Source organism: Haliotis asinina, chromosome 11 (assembly GCF_037392515.1).
Source record: "Haliotis asinina isolate JCU_RB_2024 chromosome 11, JCU_Hal_asi_v2, whole genome shotgun sequence".
Taxonomy (NCBI): Eukaryota; Metazoa; Mollusca; class Gastropoda; order Lepetellida; family Haliotidae; genus Haliotis; species Haliotis asinina.
Window position 1 is genome coordinate 54037985 of NC_090290.1, and position 24718 is coordinate 54062702.

General features: G+C 40.4%; 3 protein-coding genes across 3 annotated transcripts in view; 1 reads left to right on the plus strand and 2 right to left on the minus strand.

The window, feature by feature from the left end:
- The window catches only part of LOC137255604 (ATP-dependent RNA helicase DHX8-like), a 30666-nt gene extending 12217 nt beyond the window's left edge, over positions 1-18449 (minus strand). Inside the window, exons 1-11 of the mRNA XM_067793043.1 lie at positions 18040-18449; positions 17359-17444; positions 15071-15229; positions 11818-11990; positions 4630-4695; positions 4209-4440; positions 3818-3916; positions 3206-3316; positions 2459-2744; positions 1888-1985; positions 364-511 (exon numbers count right to left, since the gene is read on the minus strand). Of these exons, the coding sequence (XP_067649144.1) occupies positions 364-511; positions 1888-1985; positions 2459-2744; positions 3206-3316; positions 3818-3916; positions 4209-4440; positions 4630-4695; positions 11818-11990; positions 15071-15229; positions 17359-17444; positions 18040-18136 (1555 nt within the window). The 5' untranslated portion in view covers positions 18137-18449. The remainder of the gene's footprint in view (positions 1-363; positions 512-1887; positions 1986-2458; positions 2745-3205; positions 3317-3817; positions 3917-4208; positions 4441-4629; positions 4696-11817; positions 11991-15070; positions 15230-17358; positions 17445-18039) is intronic.
- The window catches only part of LOC137255657 (bcl-2-like protein 2), a 73942-nt gene extending 53286 nt beyond the window's left edge, over positions 1-20656 (minus strand). The window contains exon 1 of the mRNA XM_067793133.1: positions 20644-20656. The gene's annotated coding sequence lies outside the window, so the exon portion shown is untranslated. The remainder of the gene's footprint in view (positions 1-20643) is intronic.
- The window catches only part of LOC137255252 (large ribosomal subunit protein eL27), a 271307-nt gene that overhangs the window by 67381 nt on the left and 179208 nt on the right, over positions 1-24718 (plus strand). The gene's annotated exons all lie outside the window — the stretch shown is intronic.

Below are 24718 nucleotides of genomic sequence, written 5' to 3' on the forward strand. Positions count from 1 at the left end.
GATTACACACAAGCAATATCTCCTGTGGAACACAGTTTTGGATGATAAGAGATGATGATAGAGAATCTCACCCAAGTGTCTACTCAAAGTAACAAACATCGAAGACTTGCTTAAATAAATAGAATGACAACAACGTCATTATTTGCAAATTTTGGCCCACACCCTCAGAGTGAGGCACCTAATCGCAAGCACACAAAGTTAGTCGCCTAATCTGCCCAGTCACCGTGACTTCCACTTTGACAAGACACCAAAGTGTGATGCCAATTAGATGTCTGACTCTGAGGGTGTGGCTTTAAGGTAGGAAGTTTTGGGAGAGAGCTTCGAAACATATTTAAAAACAATATTTAAAAAACAGTGTCCTACTTTCAGGCATAGGATCAATCCAGTGGTTGTTAAGTCCAGCTGGGACGGAGTCCATCTCCGCTTCTCGCTGTGCCTGCTTCAACTCCCTCCGCTCCTTCTGTAGAGCACTCTGCATCATGGCCGACTGTGCCAGTGAACCATCAGGGTTCTGAAAGTTGACATTTATCATAAACCAACCTGTTTTTCTGCATTAGTGTTTGGTCATTTAACATTGTAATGGCTACTTCAGAAAAGGTTTTGTTGTATGGTGAACATTAAGCAAAAGCAGAGCTTCATGACATTTATCTGTGAATGCTGGAATCTGTAAAGTATTCAGTTGGTACAGTGAGCAACAACCCACCCTTACAGGGTTTGATCACACTGACCAAGAGTGTGACCTCTGGTCTAGTCTAGTTCATTAATGTAGCAGGATCTCCTCCTGCTGTGACATGCACTTCACATATTCTGACCATTGTATCCGAAATGCATATTTATATTGCTACTATCAGTAATTCTTCAAAGGTCACATGCAACTAAAAATCAAACATAATTAAAACACAGTTATTACTTATTTATGATAGATAAAATGCAATGCTGATTGAGAAAAAACAAGTCAACAAAATTATAAACTTGCAATCGCTAATCAAAAGTACAATATCTTGGTCTTGGGTTTGCCACCCTCGAAACGAGGCAGAAGCGAGATCGAACCCAGTCAAACCTGGTGCGTGTGCACTCAAATGTAACTAAGCCTTTTCATTGGCCACTGGTTCATTTGCCAATACACTTAGCCGGCTCTTTGTTTATGGCTCATAAGCCTGATAGGTGTTAATTTCAAACTGGATGTGATCAGTGACTGAAGTTGTGCACTGCATATTTTCATTAGCAGACAGACAAGGCAGATATATAGGTGTCAATAAACCAGAACTGCGTTTTCTCTGTGACAGAGTCTGCTTATCACAATCAACACAATTTTTTTCATGTAACAAGTAGATTATTTACTTCTTTGTGTACACAAGCAAGATTAGACTACTGATCCCAACCTCATACTCCGGGCAGGCAAACTGTTTCACGCTCCGCGAACCTACTCACAGCACATGCGTTAAGAGTGCAGCGCAGCACAGCTGTTGTAACCAACAGTGAATCATTTGAACTCTGATTTTAAAGTTGTGTTTCACATTGGATGTGATCTTTAACTGAATGAACAACTATTGTACCTGGTATCACTGTTTGAACACAGGCTGTTCCACATTTTTCAAACACATCTAAGTTTCAGTTTCCTTTCAGAAATGCTCAAGACGTGTCAGTCACAATGCTGCAACAGTTCATCCAGGCCTGAATTCGATTCAGTTTTCAATATTGGACCCTCAATTCAATCATTTTTTATTCTAAAACATCATATAAAGACATTAGATTTCATTTAACTCTCTGAGTCAGCTTGTGATAACGGTCATCGAAAATTGAAACTAAGGTGTAAGATTTGATTTTCAATTAATCTAACCAAATCATTGCATCCATAGTCAGTCAAAAACCAGGTTGTAGTCCTACCTTGACAATCTTCACTGGACTGAGATCAACCCAGTGGCGACCATGACCTTGCAGAAAGGGTGGTTCCTCCTCCACCAGTTCCACCTCTACATCCTCATCTGAGGGAGACAAGCAACACAGTGAGATTGGTGAGTGAAAACTGTAACTACAAAACACATGCCACTGTAACAACAGAACACATGCCACTGTAACTACAAAACACATGCCACTGTAACTACAAAACATGCCTCTGTAACTACAAAACACATGCCACTGTAACTACAAAACATGCCACTGTAACTACAAAACACATGCAGCTAAAACTACGAAACACATGTCCCTGTAACTACAAAACAACATGCCCCTAAAACTACAAAACACATGACACTGTAACCACAAAACATGCCGCTAAAACTACAAAAGACAAGCAGCTAAAACTACAAAACACATGCCACTGTAACTACAAAACATGACACTGCAACTACAAAACACATGCAGCTAAAACTACAAAACACATGCCACTGCAACTACTAAACACATGCCACTAAAACTACAAAACACATGCCACTGTAACAACAAAACATGTGCTCACCTGAGTCATCCTCCTTTGGCAGAAGCCCGACTTCCTCATCAAAGTCTGGCAGCTGTGACTTGTCGATACAGCTGGCAGCCATCATTTGTTTGATCTCCCACCGTTCTGGGGACGAGATACGTTTGAATGTCTTTCTACCTGTGGAGAGGTCGTCATTCTCAGGAGCATCCACTAGAGGTATTGTGGAAGGCCTGTCAGGGTTGCGGGCCTCTATGTCATCTCCCCCAACATCGACATTACGGCTCCTGGTCGGGTTGAGATCCTCTCCTGTATCCTGGTCAACATCCTGTGTGAGAAACAAGTGCGTGATGGAAACACAAGTATTAAATCCTCTGCGCCTGTATTTCTGATAATGGCCAATTATAAAGTACCTGTTTCCATGATCAAAGCCCTAACACATTATTTCCCCCAATAACCCAAGCAGGTTATAGTCATATGACTTATCCGTACAGGTACCCATATTCTGCTGGGTGAACAGAGGCAATTTTGAACAAACTCTCTGCCTATGGTGATACCACATGTATTGTCATTTGCTGAGGGCAAGACTGAAGTTATGGAATCCCTAAGGAGTCACCCATACTTGGCCTGTTGTAAAAAAATGTGTCATTCCATTTTGGAAAGTTTGACAAACATCAGCTGTTGAATATCAGCTTCAAGGCAAGTCTGGATAAATTCATGACAGGTTCCTCTAAATCACATCGTTTGCTATATTTCAGATTTGGCAAGATGCTAATAGTGGGTGCTTACCTTCATGGAGAGACTGGTCTTGTTGCCTGTGAAGGACAACACTTTAACCAGCACCTTCTGTCCCCGACTGACCACATCGCTGACATTTGTCACTCTCCCTTCTCGACGAAGCTGTCAGAAAAGCGTGCAAGAACATTGTAAATATATAAGCATCATTTATCCTCACACATTTCCTATAACTTTGAAGTAATCCACCATCTTGTTAGGTCATTTTATCAGTAAGACATAAAAGGAAGCTGCCTGCGTATAGTTACACTTTTCCAACCAGAGGAATCTGTAGCTAATTTGTTAATTTCAGAATTTTAGCCAAACCTGTAACTATTGTAAATTTCATGCACAAAATGAAACGATGCATCATTTTAAAAAACAAACAGTATATTGGTATTTACCAAGGGTATCATGATGCAGAGATATCAATATCGTACATCATGATGATCCAGTAATGAAGTGCACCTCTACAAGATCACATCTGCTATCTCCATCATGGATACTTCCTTAAGCACATGCTTCCCTTTGCAGCTTCTTTTCTTCTCTTGACTTACGCTGACTTAACTTATCACATGACTTATTTTCCAATGGCATACCAAAACGACAGTTGGTAAACTCTCTTACCTGTGATATGTGCACAAGTCCTTCCCATCTCTTCCTCAGGCCTTCCAGTTGAACAAAACATCCAAACTGCATGATCGTTGTCACCTTGCCGTGGTACACCTGAAGGGAGGTAACTCTTCCTAGACTATACCATTTAACAAACTTACAAACATCAATACCATATAGCCAGACTTATATGCTAAAAACATTCAGGTAAAAAGATAAATGAAATGATAAAAACAAGATTGCATTCCCCTTCAGACAAAACAAGCTCTGTGCGAGAAGCAGGGGGAAAATACCATCTCTACATTAGTCCTCAGCATGACAGCAAGCTCTCAATGATTTTGGAATGGCAATTTTATTTGCTAATGGATATCAACAGTTAAGTCTGCCATGCAAAATCATGACATACCTGTCCTACTACTGGCTCCATTGGGATGTCATTGTATTTGTCTTTATCTCTAGTTTTATCTCGATCCCTGTCTCGCTTCTTTGTGTCTCGATCTCGGTCTCTATGTCTGTCTCTGTCTCGACTCCTCGACCGGCGACGTCTCTCTCGACTATGACTACGAGAACGATGGCGATCACGTGACCTACTCCTGGATCTTCGTCTCTCTCGAGACCGATCTCGGTCACGTTTTTTTCTGTTGGTAAAACAAAAATTTGGGTCAAGTTTAACACATTTCCCCTTCCTCTCTTCAGTATCAGCCACATCAACGGTCACAGTGACCTGTTGTAAGCAATGTCACAGCTCTTCAGCTGGGTCGAAGTGAACCACTTGTAACTGTTCTACTGATATGCAGGACATAAGTGAGTGGTTTATTCGTACTTACTTCTTTTTCTCCCTACTGCGACTTCTACTTCTGCTTTTTCTCCTTTTCTTTTCCAGCTTCTCTGTCCTGTGATAAAGACAAAACAAACGTGAATGCAGTGATCACTTCCAGTCAACCTGTGAGATAGGAATGTAATAATTTGAAGTCTTTATAATTTAGACAATCGATAAAGATTAATATTAACTTTACATCATCAAAGCCACTTTTACATGCACACATTTACTTACAGGAGCATATTTACCTAAGTAAATAAGTAAAGTACGTAATTTACTTGTGGTAAGTAAAGTGACCAGGTAAACATCACCAAACAAATTTACTCACATAAGTGTTTATACTCCTGGAGTAAATTTAAACCTACTCCGGAGACAAAGTGAAAGTATATATACTCCTGGGCTTAGATTTCCGAAGCTCTCATAGATCTAGGCCCTTACTGAAGAGCAGAGAATAGTGTTTCAGTAGTGTTGTGTAGTCTTTTACAACGTTTGCTTTGACGCAGAAAACCTTCGTATCTGACCAACAAATTATCTCAAATACGCAGTGAATTTAAAATGTAGCGTTACTGTTGCTGCAATGCTACTTGGTCCTAAGTTCAGATAATCTAAGCTGGCAATATGCGGTTGTTTAAAACTTGGAAATTTTAACTATAAATTGTATATGTATATACTTATCCTATCTCACGTTATGCATCTCTCTTCGGCCCAGTGTGGAAACGTGCTGTCAGCTAAGTTGAATCAAATCTTCTTGGCCTCTGACCACCCGACCTCTGCCCCCCGCAATACACACCTGTCAATCATCCTGTACATGACATCCTCTACTTGTCATTCACTTCTTGGAGCTCCAAGTAATCTGTGATGCGGGGAAGGAAGTTAAAATTTCCAAATTCTTAAACTTATCCTATCTCACGTTATGCATTATCCCACAGTTGGCTGGAGGGCCGCAGATTACCCTCTAATACACTCCACAGGCGAGGATACATTCCACAAGGGGGTCAAGAGTAGCACCAACTCCTGATATGCTAATCCGTATTTGTGATGGGTTGCTTCGGAAACCCCTTTGCTAAGCAAAAGGACGCAGTTTCGTCTTACACTGCACAAAAACTCAATGGTAATTGTGGTTTCAGCTTTCAGCTTGGCCATTAATAACCAATGCAAATAGGCCAAATGTGCAGATGAAGCGTTAGTGGAGACCAGTGTAGTTGATCGGAGTGCGGATGCACCAATAGATCTGAGTGAATGGGAAGTGGCACTGGATCTGGATCTGGATCTTCTAGCTCTCGAAGATCTACGACCCAACTCCTTGTCGGCCAAAAGCAGAGTCATCTTCCGAGATGTAATGTAACTTCAGAAGTACACGTGGAAGAAGGGCCGCTGGCAGAAACGCGTAAGCATTGAGACCGTCCCATGGAATTGCGAGGACATCTAGTCCCCTGGATAATGGATCCGGAAACGGAGGCACAAACAGCGGGAGTTGATGATTGAATCTGGTGGCAAACAAGTCTATAGTCGACTCTGTCAGCAGGATTAAAACAGCCCTGAACACCTCTCGATGTAGCTTCCATTCCATTGGGGATGGACGCTTTGGAAATGAGTCCACAATGACATTCTTTACCCCTGGAATGTGATTGGCTCAAACCACTATGCTTAATGAGTCTACCAGGCTGAAAAACTGTTGAATCCACCTCAAAAGTTGGGTCAACACCGTCAATCCCATCCATCTGATGTACAAACGACCGCTGCATTGTCCGACCTTATCATGAGAGCCAAACCTTTTAGCTGCTCTCACCAATCGCCAAAATTACTGCCCTGAGTTCCAAGACATTGATGTGGAATGCCCAATCTGCAGGAGACCACTGCCCTGCCACTTGCTGATCGAGAAGGTGATCTCCCCACCCATGTAGTGACGCATCCACATGCAGGTGGTGAAACGGCACCAGTGGCTCTAAACAAACTCCGCTGCAAACGTTCGATTCTTGCATCCACCATAGTAGATGAGAATGAAGCTCCCTGGGTAACATGATCAAAGCGGACAGATCGCCCTTCCTGATATGAGGAGCAAAAAACATTTGCAAGGGTCGAAGCTGAAGTTGACCCCTGAAAGTGTCTGAGTCTGAGCAGACGACAATAAACCCAAAAGCTCCTGCCATTGCCAGAGTGTCCTGGGCTGAGACAAGGCAAGAGGAATCAGACATAACATCTTGTCGAACCTCTCCATTGGCAACAAGAAGTTCACTGACCTGAGTGTCGAATACCACCCCGATGAACTGCAGACGGCGTGTAGGGATCAGTCCCGACTTCTTTAGATTCCCCAACGAGCCTAAATGGTGATGAAGCCGCATCGCAAACACCATTTGAAGTAGCAGAATGTCAGCGTCATTCCGAGTCTGGATGCAATCGTCCATGTAAGCCTTGAACACAATCCCCCTGCTATGCAGAAATTTGGTGATCGGGCTCATGACCCGTGTGAATAGCCACAGGGCCGAAGAAATTCCAAATGGGAACACAAGCCATTGGTAGTGGATGTCCTGGAACACGAATCGCAGAAACTTCCGATGTGTCCAGCAAATCGGAATGTGCAAGTAGGTGTCTTGCAAATCCAGAGTGACCATAAAATCTCCAAGTTTGATAATAGTCTTGAGCAACGCTACAGACACCTTTCGAAAGTGAGGAGGGGTCTGTAGGTACTTCTTGTTGTACACTTTTACGTTGAATATTAGTCTCAGCTTGTCTGAGTCTTTCTTCAGAACCAGAAAAATAGGGGAATAAAAGCCTGGATCCACAGGCATTGCCCCTAAGTATTCCATCGCCCGCTTCTCCAGTAAGGTGTCTATGGTAACTCGCAACACTTGTAACTGTTGAGTCGGGTAAGACCCTTGCACCGGTGACTGAGTCAAGGGAGGTTTCCCCACAATCATCAACTGATACCCGTTGGACAGAATGGACATCACGAATGGATCTTCTAAAAGACTGGATGGGTACAACTGGAGGCGGAAGAACTCAGTCTGGCTCTGATGTCCTTGAGTCACTGCTTAGCTGTCTTCTTGGGGTCAGCTGAGCACATGTGGAACTGACTCAGAAACAAGACGTGCACTCCCGCACCCCACACTCCCGAAACTGCTTCCACTCAACCCAGCATGTTAAGTCACTACCCTCTGAATCGGCACAGAACTGAAACCACTCTGTCGAATCGAAGCAGTGATTCCACTTGGCACACCCGTAAACAAGGTACTACTTGCCATCGGTGAATCGAAACGCGCCGATGCACTGGAACGTGGAACGAATCGGCTGGGGAATCACTGGAGTACGATAGACGCAAGGAAGCCCTGAACCATGCTGGTGAAAAAATGATGCCCCAGAACAGGTTATCAATTCACCCAGCGGAGGCAAGGTGAAAACTGTCACACTGCGAATTGCCTCACTGATTCTAAGAGGTTGAGTGAACTCCACATCAAGTTGTTGAAACGCTTCCCCGTGAATCGAATCGCTACCATGCAGAGGATGGGATAATGCACTCAAACGATTCCCTTTGTATGACTAACTCAAACGCCCTGGGATGTCACGATCTTGTGTAGACGATTGCAGCACATTGGAAGTGGTAAAAGAATGCCGATCCATCTGCTGAATGAACAAGTGATCCAGAATCGTAACAACCGATATCGGGCAGGAAACGACTGGTGGTTGAGAAAGCACTACCACACGTTGTGGTGACGAAACTACGCTAGTGTCCCTTAAACTCCCCGAAGTCGACAGATGAAATAACTGCCTGAGATCCTCACTAAGATAAGCATCCAAAATCTGCCGACCTAGATGCAGAACGCCATGCCACCAACATAGGGCGGTCTTTTTTTCACCTTCTTAGGCGCTGAAGAACCATCTTCTGCCCTGCACCTATCTCTATCTGATGTCCTCCTCTTATTCACCTGCCAGTACAGATCAAATTCATCGTCATCTAATCCCATACACAAACTACATCTAGATGACCTCTCACACAAGCCAATACAGTCGACACAAAAATTGTGCGGATCTTCTGACGAAAAGTTGCAGTCACATTCACCACAACGCTTGCGTTTTTAGAAGTATTCTTCTCTTTAGAAACACCCATCAACAATCACTAAATCACGCTATCAATTCTCAAAACAACACGTCCTGCCTGTGGTGCGACAAGAAAGAGAATGACAAGTAGAGGACATCACATGATCATCTGCGCGTACAGGATGATTGACAGGTGTCTATTGCGGAGGCAGAGGTCGGGCGGTCAGAGGCCAAGAAGATTTGATTCAACTTAGCTGACAGCACGTTTCCATACTGGGCCAAAGAGAGGAAGAGAGATGCATAACATGAGATAGGATAAGTTTAAAAATTAATTAGTTTATTGTTTGCGAGTTAACTACTCAGTGCTGATTAAAAACCTGACTTGCCTCACCTTGTTATTGCCATTATATTACACAATAACAACTGATATCTTGATGAAAGTTCCAAACTGAAGCGGACTCCCAAAGCATGTCCATGACTCTCTGTCATGACATCAGGGAGTCATGATGACCCTAAAGGACGACGTATGATAGGGGTGGTTTTTGGCCTACTAACAGAATTGGCTGAAAACATGTTATTTGTTTAGAGACAAGTTAGCTTTGCATAAAAATGCTATATTTTATATGTTCTGAGGTGTAATTTTTCTGCAGAGGGGCCCAAAATGGGTTTTATCAGTTCCCATGAAAAATAACAAGAAGTCTGAAATATCAGTGTGCCATAATGGCTAATTTACAACTGTTATTTTATTTACATACATGTTACAGCAGTTTTACGACAGGTAGTCATGCTGAAAAACATGTCAATGTCAGTCATAATGTTTTAACTTCAAGGGGCCCAATTAGGGTTGCAAAACATTGTTAATTCAATTACTTGCCAATTGTGTCCCCAAAACTCAGTCATTATTCACAGCAATCTTTGTAAATGTAATCCATGGGTCCATTGTACAACACGTAAGCATGATAACGATCATGTTGCACTAAGAATCACAACAGGGGCCTGTTTTGGGTGAAGCTTCATTTTGGGCACAGCTTCATTCTAACTAGTAAGACCCGTGAAGGTCCCAGGGTAGAATAGGCTTTCAGCAACCCATGCTTGCCATAAAGGGCAACTCAGCTTGTCGTAAGAGGCAACTAACGGGATCAGGTGGTCAGGCTCGCTGACTTGGTTGACACATATCATTGGTTCCCAATTGCGCAGATCGATGCTCATGTTGCTGATTACTGGATTGTCTGGTGCAGACTCGATTATTTACAGACCGCCGCCATATGGCTGGAATATTGCTGAGTGCGGCGTAAAACTAAACTCACTCACTCACTCACTCACTCACTCTAACTAGTAAGTGGTGCAGGTCAGCATTTACAACCAGTTTTAGCAAATATACAGTTAATATCTCAATCATCATATGTTATTACAATTGCCAACCATGTTGCACTAAAAATCACAGGTCTTGACCTCAAAGGGGCCCATTTCGGGTGAAATTTCATTGTCAGTGCAGGTTCATATTAACACCATGCACATGTTAAAGTCAGTATTAAAAGACTTCACAGAGTAATTATTCACAACTTATCCACTTTAAAGATATAAAACATCCATTATTACTCTTCATTCACACAGTCATCAATCTCAGTATCTGATTCACTCTCAAGAACTGCAGTATTCAAAAGTGTATAAACCTAAAGTAGATCAAAATGTATAAAATATGAATTTAAAATATTGGGTACAAAGGCAACTAGACCGACTTGAAAAGGTGAATGGTCAGTGTCTTAAGAAAAGATTTACATGATGTTAATTAAAGCTTGTTTCACCAGTGTTGTAAGATAGATTACCAAACTTTAGAAAAAAAATTACAATATTTGGATTTGATGTGAAACAGTTTAGTTAAACATTGTAGGCTTGATAAACAAACTTTGAAAAAAAGAAAGAAAAGTTACATGGATTTGAACCTGCATGTCTGATAACAAAAGAAACCTACAGTCCACTATTGCAATCATTAGGCTACATATTCCTTTGCCTCCCAGTGTGAATTTAAGCTTATATATTACACTTTCCAACTATGTATGACTTGACGTCTGCTTGTGTTCATCACCTGCTAGACCTTGATGCAATGTTCTTATTCTAGCTAAAACATCCTTTTCATACAGTTAAGTGTAGTCATTTTGGTTAAATGAAATCTAATATGTCATTGGCAACATCAAGGTACATAAGGTCTTGGAAAATGCATATGTTTATACATGGCAATCCTGTTGAATGGCAGTGTTATTTTGACAGTGACAGGTGACTCAAAGGTGTTAGATACACAGATGATAGAAAAACTATGATCAAATTCTTACACAATAACAAAGATTTTCACCTTTACAGTACTGCTTGATCATATTTTGAAAATCTTCAGACATCTTCTTACTTTTCTAGCAGAGACCAACAACCAAACACCAATGTTTACCTCTCATAAATCTGCCTTGTGATTGCCTTATGATATTGAAAATTTTAATAACGATGTTTCATATGTGTATTTTAGAGAACAAAACCATTCAAAATATAATGTATCATGGCACAGATGTGTAAATGTGATGGATTGTTTTTAAAGATTTTAGTTTATGTCAATGATTACTTTTTGAGATGTTGTATGGGGCAATTTCATAAACCGAAAAAATGTACTTTTTTAAAGATTTTGATGTGAGCAAAAGCGTGACCCACCACAATTTTTTAGGTGTACATTCTAATTTACTCGCTTCATATGTGGTGAAAAAATTGGGATGGGTCACGCTTTTGCTCACACTTTTCTATCACTCTGAAAATCAGAAAATGTAGGTTTCTTGAAGATAGTGTAAAATATGTAAACTTTGAGGTCTTCAAAGAGGAAAACTAACAACACTAAAAACATAAAAATGCAATTGGAGGTAACTTCAACAATTAATTTAGCTCCTTTTATGCTAAAATTATCGTGTTGTAAAATTTTGATAATCATGACATGTTGTGGGCCAGTAAGGGCCTCTATCATACCTTGTCCTTTTGATGCCTAGGGAAAACATTGGTCTCCCAGATGCTTACCCCAATGCCCTGAAAACGGATGCAACATGTGAACTGCAACACTTCTCAGATATACACACACAGCAGATTGTAACCTAACCACATTGAGTAGTGTTGTAGCAGTGTCCTGTACCTTGTCTCCTCCTTGACTGGAAGCTTGCCCCCAAGTAGTGCCTCTAGCTCGTCCATCATCTGTGACGCCACCTTCTGATCTCCCCCTTTGCCCCAGCCTTTGCCATTTTCCTCCATACCCACCTCAGTCTTCACTTCTATCTTCTTCATGCTCTCCTCAGCATCCAGCATTTTCTGAAAGCATAAACTGTAACAGTTTAGCTGAACAGCAGGTCATGTGAAGTTTGTTACCATGAATTAGCTAATCCTGAGGATGATAAGAAAGTAGCTGCTGTTAAAGGTCACATGCAACCGAAAAATCAAACATTATTAAAACACAATTATCACTTATTCATGACATATAATATACATTGCTGTTTGTAAAAATACAAATAACAACATTATAAGCATACAATCGCGATTCATAAGTGCAATATTTTGTACTTGGACTTACTTCCCTCAAAACGAACCCCTAGGGAGACAGAACTCAGTCATAGTGGGTGGGTGTGCACAGAAGTGCACTCAACGGCTGGTTCATTTGCTGATACGCTGAGGGCTCATAGTGTGTTCAGAAAGATGATCTCCTTGATGGGCATTTTAGAAGTATGGCACGTCACAAGAAAGTAAGATTCTTTATGGATAACAACTTCTTTAATTGTACTTGAAGCATTGTTTCAGTATGGATTCATATACTGTTGTCAAACAAAATCATATACACTAGAAGAAGTTGTTATCCATAAAGAGTGTCTATAGAGATGTTGGGTTTTGTAAATACATGTTCTCTGATCCAATCAAAAATCATCTCAGAAGAGATGGCGAACTACTGCGTGGCTGGAAACTGTCATTCGTCAAAGTTCTTGAAACTGACAAGAGTTTGCACCAGTTTCTGTCAGATCCAGTCATCAGTGAAAAATGGATGTAGTTTGTTTGCAACACACAGACATAAAAACATGTCATGTGTACAAGTATCACACCTGCCGAATTTCATAATGTGGCAGAGACAGGACTTGGGAGCGCGAGTCATAAATCAATTTATTTTGTTTATGACGTATAGCCTGATAGGTGTTAATTTCAAATTGCACATGGTCAACGATTGAAGGTGTGTATTGCAGACAGGCAGACAGACATATAGGTGTCAATAAACCAGATATTGAGTTTTCCCTGTGACAGAGATTGCTTTCCACAGTCAACAAGTTTGTTTTTTTATGTAACAAGTAGATTATTTACTTGTTTGTGTACACAACCAAGATTACACCACTGCTCACGACCTCATACTCTGGGCCTGCATACTGTTTCAAAGTCCATGAACCTATTCACTAAGCATGCGTTATGTGCCAGCACAGCACAGCTGTTGAAACCACTTTTTCCCCCCTCGCTGGGGGAAATTTAGTGAATTGTTTGAACTCCAATTTTGTTGGCTTTTCTTTTCATCGCAATTTTTTCAACTTTATAGGTTTAACTGGCATTTTTAATAATTTGTTTTGGTAAGTGCACACCAAAAGGTATCAGAATCTGCAAAGTTGCGTTTCACATTGCATGTGACCTTTAAGTCATGATTACACGATGCCATTTAGAAAATAGTCAAATGGTCATATTTGGGGTTTCACTTTCTTAGTAAAGTCAGAATTCTAGTACTTTTTGGTTGAGTCCCATTTGGGATTCGAACTCGCACTCTCAGAGTCAGGCACCTATTCGCCAGGACACAAAGTCAGCCGCCTAGCATGCTCAGCCACCATAACTTGTGTGCTGGCGATTAGGTGCCTGAAAACATTACAGAAATAAATGTGAGGTGGGCTGAAATGGGGTTCAAGATGCTAATTAAGAATATTTTACTCATATGACAACCTGCATGTGTGTGTGCATGTGTGGCTGCTTGTACAAGCCAACATTAGCTTACTGAAATACCATGTCGCAGTTAAGCATGAATACCCCACACAGACACATTATGCTAAGTGTGAGACGACCAGTCCTTGTACCCATTCATGCCAAGTGCCAGGCAGGCATCAACACGTATGACCTTACTCTCTCCAAGCAGATGCTCTAACCATTACACCATGGAGTCAGTTTACAGAAATGAAGATTACTCAACAAAGTGATAGTTCACAGGCTGTTCAGAGATTCTGACATTTTTAATCTTGTGAAAAATATTCTGTTTGAATTATTGTGAGTGATCTAAATTTTACACCACATTCAGCAATATTACAGCAATGTGGCAGTCATCTGTAAATAATCAAGTCCAGACCAGACAATCCAGTGATCAACAGCATGAACATTGATCTGCACAACTGGGATATGATGACATGTGTCAATAAAGTTAGCGAGTCTGACCACTTGAGCCTGTTAATCTCTCTTACGACAAGCATGGGTTACTGAGGCCAATACTCTAACCGTGACCTTCACAGGTCTGAATTTTTGTGTACATGTTTCAAAAACCATGATGTGGAATGTCAATCTCAAATCAAAATGGCAATATATTTCTAATCTTGTTTATGTTTAGCCATGGGGATGCCTTGCATACTGATATGCTTGCCAAGACAATCCAGCAAGCTGAACTAATCTTATCCGGTGCTCATCAAAGTATATCAACATTCATAAATACACACTGTGTTCAAAATAGAGCATAAACATCAACAGTTCCTCAGTCAAACATGAATGTCAAAAACTGACAAAACTTATTATTTTCCTGAACACAAATATGAACCAAGCGCGACCATGCTCAGAGGAACTGAGAACCTCCCAAAACTGGTTGTCAGAAATTTGTTTTGCTCAGTGGTTAAAAGAAGTAGCAATAACATATCAGGCAATCACTTTAAATGCATTCTCATTTGGGTATTTTTTATGTCAGAGAATACATTAATCAAAGACCCGTGAAGGTCCGGTGTAGAATAGGTCTTCAGCAACCCATGCTTGCCATAAAAGGCTTGTCGTAAGAGTTTCAAAACAGGATCGGGACCCGTGAAGGTCCCATGGTAGAGTAGGCCTTCAGCAACCTATGCTTGCCATAAAAGGAGACTATGCTTGTTGTAAGAAGCGACTAACGGGATCAGATGGTCAGGCTCGCTGACTAGGTTGACACATGTCATTGGTTCCCAATTGCGCATATCGATGTTCATGTTGTTGATCACTGCATTGTCTGGTCATGACTCGATTATTTACAGATCGCCGACACATTGCTGAGTGAGGCATAAACCTCACTCACTCACTCACTCACTCACTCACTCACTCACTAACTCATAAACAAAACATCATGTTCATAGTCATAACTTTGAACCTACCCTGACATCTGGATTATTGGGCATAGCCAGACCAGGATACAGAGCTTTCCTCATGTCTGTCTCATCAGACATGTTCTCCTTCTCATCCCCAATCTCAGTCTCCTTCACCTTGGGCTTCATCTTCTTGATGAGGCGTAGAAGATTAGCAATGAGGGAGTCCTGAAAACAGTCAACAGTTCAACTAAAACAGTCTATAAAAAAATACCACAAAGGCGAAAACGCTCATAAAACATAAGTCACAATAAATAGACTCCAAACGTTTTGGTACAGACAGCATAATATCTAGCCCTGTAACCATGGTGACCACATTCATAATATCTGAATGACGTCTACTGACTTCCCCAAAGAGCCACCATAATCAGAGTATGAAACTTCGGCCAGACCACAGGGCTGGTTAGATGTAAAACTTGCCAGCCCTTACCAAAATTTACCTCCACACCTTTAATTTAGGTTTGACAAGCAATGTAGTTTATCGTCTATATGGAATTCATCGTTTATTTTTACAAGTGAAGTAATAATGATTTATTATCCTGAAGTATGATGAGCATCTGCACATACCTGTCTAAATTCTAACCCGACTATTGTCAGTGTATGAAACAGCGTCTGCCCGGCAGCCTGCTGCTTGCTAGTTACCTGGCGGGCTTACAACTTTATTTTACAGCCGGCCCCGTGGGCCAATCCATTTTCCATGGGTATATATTTTACCATGTCTCACACTACGGGTGATATTTTGAAAATAGCCTAAAATTGTGGTAGCTTGACGACGTCTGTATGTATAGTTCATGATCAATCAAACCGTAACTACCACAGATCAGCCTACCCTTTTATCTAACAACAAACATGACTGGTCTGAAGAATGTTCTCAGCGACCAAGTAGTTTTTATTAAATTTGCTGTTGCACGTTTACGTTTCACAAGGCCAGTTACAAATCCCTTGCACTAACTGCATGAAGAACATGTAGAGACCATTATTGTCAAAGATACTGACCATTCTGACTTTGCCTGTTTGTCTCATTCACATAACAGTGACACTAAATGAATCAACAGTGATCACGAAGCTATGCTTTGTAAAATATGCTTTCACATATGTTTAAGTTTACCTCACAATAAGTAATTCTTTGATAAGGGTATTTTAACACCTTACCTAAGTTTTTAATACAGGGCTGGTTTCATGTTCACAGGTCTAGCAAACTTTTTCAGTCATCAGCCCTTTGGACTTCCTGGAATCTTTAGGAGTTTCATACGCTGCTATTGTTCAAGTGAATTTGAGAATCTGGCTGTCATAAGCCGTAAGTTGAGCATGAGGTACAGTACCCACGTCATTTTCATATTGTTGAACATGACACAGATGGAACTGAATCCCTACCTTCCACCCTACCCACTACACCACATTCTGATAATGGAAACATGAATGCAATGAGGTGCTAGAGTCTTGCATCTACCTGATCACAGGACATTTTAAAGACGAAGATTGTGGTATTGTGAAAAACAGCAACCATGATTTATGCGGAAACACAAATTATCCCAAATATTTCACCAAAGTATCCACCTACATTGCTCAAGAATTTTTAAAGCAGCAGCTTTCAACCAATGCTGACTTGCATACACAATATTCTCAGCCATGGTTGATGTGCCTAGTATAGGAGTTTCGAATCAACGAACAAAGCCTGTTGCTACCACTTGTTCCAGGAATTGGGTCATCAGTGAATGCTCAAATCAATTCAGTAACTTCTAAAACAAAGGAGTCAATCCACCATGTTAGGAGGTGAACAGAAAACGTTTCTTTAGAAAATGTGACACAAATTCTTAAATGCTGTCAGGTATTTAACTAGGATTACAACAGAGTGCGCTTGTAGGACAAATACCATTTACCACTTCAATTCAAAGCAGGGATTTTTAAAAAGTCCTCATTTTTTTCATTACAGGTATTAAAAGTACAATAACAACATAACAACAAAACACTGAAGCCTCTTCTTCAGCCAGTTCATTTGGTGTTATAATATCATGTGAGTTCAAAGCTATCTTTACAAAAATACAAAACCTGGTAGTATGACAATAACATAACATAACAAAAACCTGTTTGACTGAAATTTGCTACTGAACAAATGCAAAACATACAACGGACCACCTCTAAAAATTGCTTTAGTATCTAGCTGAGGCAGGAGGCTTTGCAAAACATTATAAGACAATTTTTCAAACAAACATGTGCACTAGTGCATCTATCTGTAAGGAAAGACAATAGTGCATTAAAGCCTATAAAGTACTGACTATAAAAAGCTTCCAACTCACAGAGAACTGTGCATCTCGTTCATCCAAGGCTTTCTTGAATTTTTCAAATGTGTCATTTTTCTCTGCTAGATCAATCACATATTCAGCTGAAAAATATATAAACAAGGTCATTGTCAATTTAGTTATTACCAACACACTAAAATTGAGAAAATATCCTGACGTCTTAAATATCTCAAAAGAAATTATCAATGTGTATGGAATTCAGGGTTCATAGTAATGCTTGTTCTCTAGAAATTACCAACAAAAGTTTTCTAATCATGCTAATTGTAGTCATTTATTACACAACAACAATACTGTGGATGTGTTGCCCTTGGACCCCAAAGCCCATTATATGGTGAGGGATGACTGTAGCTCTACATACACGACTGTAGCTCTACATACATAATTTTCATCCAAAACACAACAGCCCATTGTTAATCTGAAAGTATTCCTGCTAAATTTACCATGGTAAAGGTTACTGAGATATTTGAATGCTGAACATGTTAAAGTTGACAGTAATCCCATCATAATAAACATACAGTATACTTGTTGATATGCTGAAAGTATTGAATAATTTGCATAGTGTCTGTGATGAATCACAACAAGCATACAGGATTAGTGTAATAATGATATACTAAACGACGAACGAGCTGACAAATATGCACTCCTTATATTAAAGGATTAATCGAAAACAGTACTTACCCAAATCCTTATCATTTATCCCAAGATGGTTTTCCAATTCAGTACATACTTTGGACACCAAAGACAGATACTCTAGTTTCTGTAGTTCGTCCATCATGTCAATAAGACCAGACCTGGGGCACAGTAACAATGTACTTGTTTAGTCTCTTCTTGTTTATTCGTAGGGGTCCATGTCTTCGTGCAGTACTCCCTTATCACAATAAAACATGTCAGGTATATCTCCTCTGTTGATGAGTGGTATACTCTGACATTACATAATGCTAGTGATTAGTCGTATGACTTTGCAAAGAGATCAATTAATCAAGTTGGTCTTATTTCAACTATTGTGGAATACACCTTGAAGCAAATGATTTACAGATCTCAGACGTCGTATTTGTAACTTCCGGTAATAACAGGAACTATATTTTCTTAGTTCGTGACGCCTGAGAGTCGTTAAGGGGACGCAACTCTAACACTCACAGTGAAAACGGCCCGTGAAAACTCATCTGCGTTCTGTTTCTTATAAAAATCCTTTGCTTTTAAACCATTCTTTTCTTAAACACCAGCGCATGGGGAAATCCGGATTTTATTTCTATTCGCTGCTACAGAAAACTATTCATCACCTGTGTGTTTACAGCGACGGATCTCACGATACATGATCGATACTGAAATCAATCAAGTAGATCTAACCTGAAGCTCGTAGAGACAAGGGTGTCTCTCAGCACCCTTTCTTTCACTTCATTCGTGTTGCCACCTTATTTATGTGGGAGCTGTTGCGATATGACCACATACACACACAGCAAGTGGCCAGAACTATGATATAATATGCACATTGCTTTCTCTAGGCTTTTACTACTATTTGCAGTGAGAGAATGAAATGCACAATGAATTCGCAAATTGAATAATTAATGAATTTGGTTTACGCAAAATGAGCAGGAGGTTAGTGAAATAAAGGCTTGTGGAGTTATAGCCCACCACGCTCAATCGAAGTGAGTCATTTCGGTTTTACGCAGCTTTCACATGTACCCCAGCAGTATGACGTGAAGGGTACCAGCAGTGCGCTTCACACATTGTACCTGTGTGGTGAAACTATCTTGGGTGAACACCTAAACCACTGGCCTACCCTACCGACTCACGAGTACGGCCATGTGGCTTACAAATAACACGGGACGTAACGACATCCGAACCTTCTATCATTTAATTAAGGCACATCAAAGCGACTCTACTCTGTAAATCGAATTCGTACATACAGTACAATTTTCATTATTTTGTATACGTGGGGACCTTTGATATTAAACCTGTCCACGCGTAATCGTGTGTAATATGACTTTGAAATAAAATACATGTAGTTCAAGTCATACTATACCGAACAGCCAAAAGACACTCATCTCTGGCTTTTTGTCAAGTTCTTACATAGAAGATATAAACATGAACATTTAATATATGACTCGGGTGAAAATGAAGTTGAACCCATGTGGGAAATCGAACCCGGGTATTCAGCGTGACGAGCGAACGCTCTACCCATGCACTTGGTTACTCCATCGCCTGAAACAGGTACGGCATTGGGGTATTTCCATCATCAGTAAATATAATTCGGGTGCATTATCTTTTTGCTTAAATTTGCTTCCATTTATATATTACAATTTGAATAGTGTTCAATAGTTATTTTCTGCGTGTTAGGAAAGCCTGAAAATATGTATGTCTTCGACTTCTCGTTGGCGCACAGTGAATAATGCAAATATTCATGTATGTGACGTTAGTTGTACCGACTTTCTTCCAATTTTTTTTAAGTTGCAAGCATTTCAAGCAGTGGATTTCGATTGTTCCTGATAGATCTAGTTTGTTATTCAAAGCGATTTAGATTCCTCTATGTCGGGCGAATTGTGAACAGCTTCTGACCCCGCTCCTGGGTATTATCGTCTCTACAGTTTGCTCCACAGATTTCCGGATGAGGCTGAGGACAGAATTATTGTTCCTTAGCATAAGAGCTGGACAGGAGAGACGCCACTTCCGGGTTGGGCTTCCGGGATAGACTTGGTCGGCATAACAGCTGGAGACATGTATGGCGTCACGTCGGGGTGGGGTTTCTGGGATAGAGTTGGTCCTCGACATGACAGCTAGACATAAGGCGACACTTCCGAGTGGGGCTTCTGGGATAAAGTTCGTCCTCAGCATAAGAGCTGGAGACATGAGTGGGGTCATTTCGGGGTGGGATTTCTAGCATCGAGTTGGTCCTCGGCCTAAAAGCTGGACATAAGAGACGGGGCTTCCGGGACAGAATTGGTCCTCTTTAGACTGATACCAGTCGAATTGCCTCAGCTACAAAATGGAATTTTGGTCAAATTGTCCCACGGAGGAAGTCAAAATGGCCCCGTGTTTAATGAAACATGCCGTAAATGTCTGATTCTGTGAACTGTCAATTCTGATATTATATGCTTCATATAAATGTTACTGACTGATACTTTGCAGACTGGCCTTGACATTAGAAACGACTAAATATATCGGTTGTTCAGGCACGTTGATTTTGTCTGACCTTGTGTCATCATAGGACATAGCGTATAACATATTCATTGTCTCTTGCAACAAAATGTCTTGCAACTAAATTCAGGCGTCAGTGTTTTCAACCATTGCTGAGTGCTGTGATAAACAACCAACAATTGAAGAGTGCCGTTGCTGTTTGGATTTGCACAATGACCAGAGATGCCAACCCTAATTTAGCCCAGTTAGTATTTATGCCAATACTGCTGCAAAAATTAGTACTATTTGGTCAAGATCAGTATTAATTTTCCAAAGAATGTGCATATAGAAAATATACAGACATTCTAAAAACCTGTTTCACACATTGTTCTGATCTAAATCACTCGCAAATATCCACATATAGCCTGAAATTGAATGAAATCTGTGAAAATTGTGTATTGCACGGATGTTATCTGATAGTGTAAGGAAATGTATGTGTTTAAAACTTCTTTTATTGTAGTTGCGTATTTCGCGTTGTTTTGTTCGTAACGAATACGATTATGTGGGTTGGCATCTTTACATGACTCATGCACGGTGGTTTTGACAAGAGTATAGGGATTTTGTTGGACGATTGTACAGATTTAGTGAAGAATGAGAAGATACCCGTAACAGTTCCATGCATGGGACTGCATCTCTCCACCAGTCATTTTCAGCATCCCCAAAGGAAGACCGAAATCCACAAACCAAGTCAGGGCTTAAACGAATGTGTGGCCTCTTTTAAGGTAAAACATTCACATTTCCGATCTGCCGATTTCTTTTTTCAAAAAAAGGATGACATCCCTCAAAAAATAGGAGCTGCCAACTGAGGAGGGTCATGACCTCAGCTAGGACGCAATGACAATCTGGTTGTTTGAAGACGGCTATGAATAAAAAGTAATGTGGAGTCAACACTTTATACATGATTTATTCCATTTAAAAACAACCACTGATCAGCCGACTCCTTGGTCAGCAAGCAAACAGTCTCTCTGCTTCGCCAACAGTTAAAAAAAATCAAATCAAAGAAAACTGCGAAGACGAGCCTTCATTCAGATTCTATCAACGAATTTTAAAATGTCCATAATTCTCATTGACCCGTCAATCGCACATACATTCATGCATGCACACCAATAACCCAGGCACAATTTGCGCCTAAATCTCACACACATTACACATATCCATGGCAACGAACAACCTCATTCATTCTTGCATACCATAGCTTAGCATTAAATACAGGTCGGTCTTGTTACAGATCACGATCCAGATGTAAACACGTGAATCAGTGAATGATTAAGAATGTGATGTCGCTACAGGTTTGAAAATAGTTTTGTAAAAGACTGTCATAAACTGGCACTAAATAATTCTTAAAAACACATTAAATTTTGGAGATACCAGACTATTCTCTCCTAGCACACTTTCACAGATTCTAAAACAGATTTTCTCGGACAGAATGGACCACACACCTCAAAGGGACAGAACTCTGAACAACGTGACAGCCTCACCTAATCACACATCAATGATGATTTGCTTCATGTAGAAACTACAACAGGGCAGTACTCAAGTAACAATTCATGTCTATTAGTTGACGATGCACACATTTGTTTCCAGACTTCAGGCACTCCAACATCACATGCACTGGTAGTACTCCCATCGACAGTCTTCGCCACACTTGAAAAATAGTTCCAAGAAACGTTCCTTCAGTCAAGTATTCACAATGTACACGTTCTGTACAAGTTTATTTCACAATGTCACAAGAATTTATTCCTCTTAAATGACACAATCCCAATTGCAGGCAACCACCTTGTCTTTAGGCAATATAAAGATGTCTCAGTCCTTTAACCTCAATCTCCCCAGGCACAGTTTCCTTCTTCCAACAATGCAACAGTTCTTTTCTGTGTTTCAAGAAGTCACCTTCAAGTATTTCTCAAAACATTTCGTGTCTTCATACACAGATTTTAACAAGTGTGTTAAAATATCCCCAGTTAAACCAGTAACTGCCAATGTGATCCAAAGATCTTTTCATGAAACTAGCCTTTTCACAGGGTTATCTCTCTTGCTAATAGGTTCATCATTCCATCTTTTAGAAACGTAAACGGGTTTCAAGGGAGGTAACTCTGTTCATACTAAATTTAATGCATGTTCGGTAACATGCCCTATGTGGGGAATACTGCACCTGAATTCATTTCATTTGCGTCATACTGAACTCAAAATGAATGTCCTACTCCTGAATTCCCACTGAATAGTGGTACAAAGGCATGGTAGAACACTTTCTTGAAATCTGGTACAGTCATGAAACATGTTGCCAGGAGAGGTGTGCTTGAAAGCTTATCTTGAGATGCTTGTAAAAAATATGCCTTCCGAAGGGGAGATAACCGATCGTAATTCGGATGATAAATAAATACAATGATTGTCATGCATTCTCCATGAGGTAAGTCCAGAAGTGGGTGGGGCCATAGACCAGGTGAGATACAGTGGTGTGGTGTTGCCACAGAGTGTGTGATAAAGAAATTCTGCAGGTTTGTAGAATTTCAGGAGTTGGGGTCTGTTTTTATGCATGAGTGTCTTTATGCCTTTAGCAATATTCCAGAGATATCACAGCAGGGGACACCTGAAATGGACTTCACATGTGGGTGAAGAGAGTGAGTGAGTGAGTGAGTGACCTCTTGGAACAGCATTCCACCTTTTCCACAACATGTCAGCTTAAAGAGGGAGAAAGTCTAGAGTGAGGCAGGTATCAAGAGCAAGGCTATGTACTGACAAATAAACAAAAACGAGTGAACTAACCCACAATCAAATATTGTAAGAGATGCAATTCTGCATAGTGGTCAGAGGAAATATTGTATCCATATCTTACTTCCTACAGTCAATGCACATTTACACAACTCAACGGACTGAAATTAAATTAATAATCTTTGTGCTCTCCAGTACATTATCACTGCACTACAAATCATCATAACAAGATGAGTTTTCAGAATATGGAAGTTCTCATTAATTTGACACTAAAACTTGTCAAAATCTGGTGTATTGGTACCCTAAGCGTACGTTGAGGCCCTTGTTGGACTGGAATAAGGTATGCTGGCAGATGGGGGGGGGGGATGGATAGTGTTAGGAAAGATCAAGAGTTTACTGGTGACAGAAACAAGAAATAAAGTACCAATGGACTCCTGGACACATGGACAAGAAACTCCTGCAATAACAACGACAAAAGGAACTCTTAATGCTGAGTCAGCCATTTTCAGCTGCCACAACTACAGAATAAAGTCACAGCCAGGTTTTACAGCATTACACCTGTCTTCTTTGCTTTACCTGAATGTCCACCAATCTCATTAAAATCAGGTCTTTACTTCAATGCAGTACCTCTCTGCGTGAAGACACCTGAGGAGTCAATTGTGTGAGGTGACTGACCAAACAGCATGTTCCTTGCATGAGTCAGTGAAGCCTTCACACCTGAATATCTGTTGTATCTACTTCAATAACTTCCGCCACAGCTGGTTCCAAATATAGGTCAAATGTTGATAAAAAGTCGGCACCAAAATATTAAGACAGAAATATCAGAAACAGTACATTTACAATTAACATGAAGTACCAGTGAAACAATCTTTTTGTCATGTGTTTTTTTCATTTGCAAAACAAACTGAAAAGAGTTTTTTATGGTTTCTTATGCGTTTAGCAACATTCAAGTAATTCATGCATTTTATCAATGAGGGAACTGAAGCTTGTCTTCAGCAGCACCTTAACCATTAAGCTAAGCCATCGCTTCTCAAATTGAAGAGGTAAAGAAATGAATAATTTAATGAGACTGGTTTGACCAGAACAAAAGCTTCACATAAAACCACATCCTGCAACATGTAACATAGCTGACGTAGGAGACTCGAGGAACACAAGAGACGATATATCTTTGGTATGGCTTGATTGCTCTCAGGACTGTTTAGAAGTGTAAACAACCAATTGCATGTTATGTCATAATTTCTGTAAAAATCAAACTGTTGTCTTTTCAAGACACATTTTCTCCACCCAAACCCGTTATTGCAGTTATTATACATTCACAAGCATATGGAATAAAGATGACACACAGACTTTACTCTACTGAGGACCAGCGAGACAGAGGGTAGTCGAAGATATCACATCACTCGCTGCACTACCCACTAGCACTTGCTTCATCCACATCTCTAGTTTTCAACATCAAATTCAAATTTGTAGCACTGTC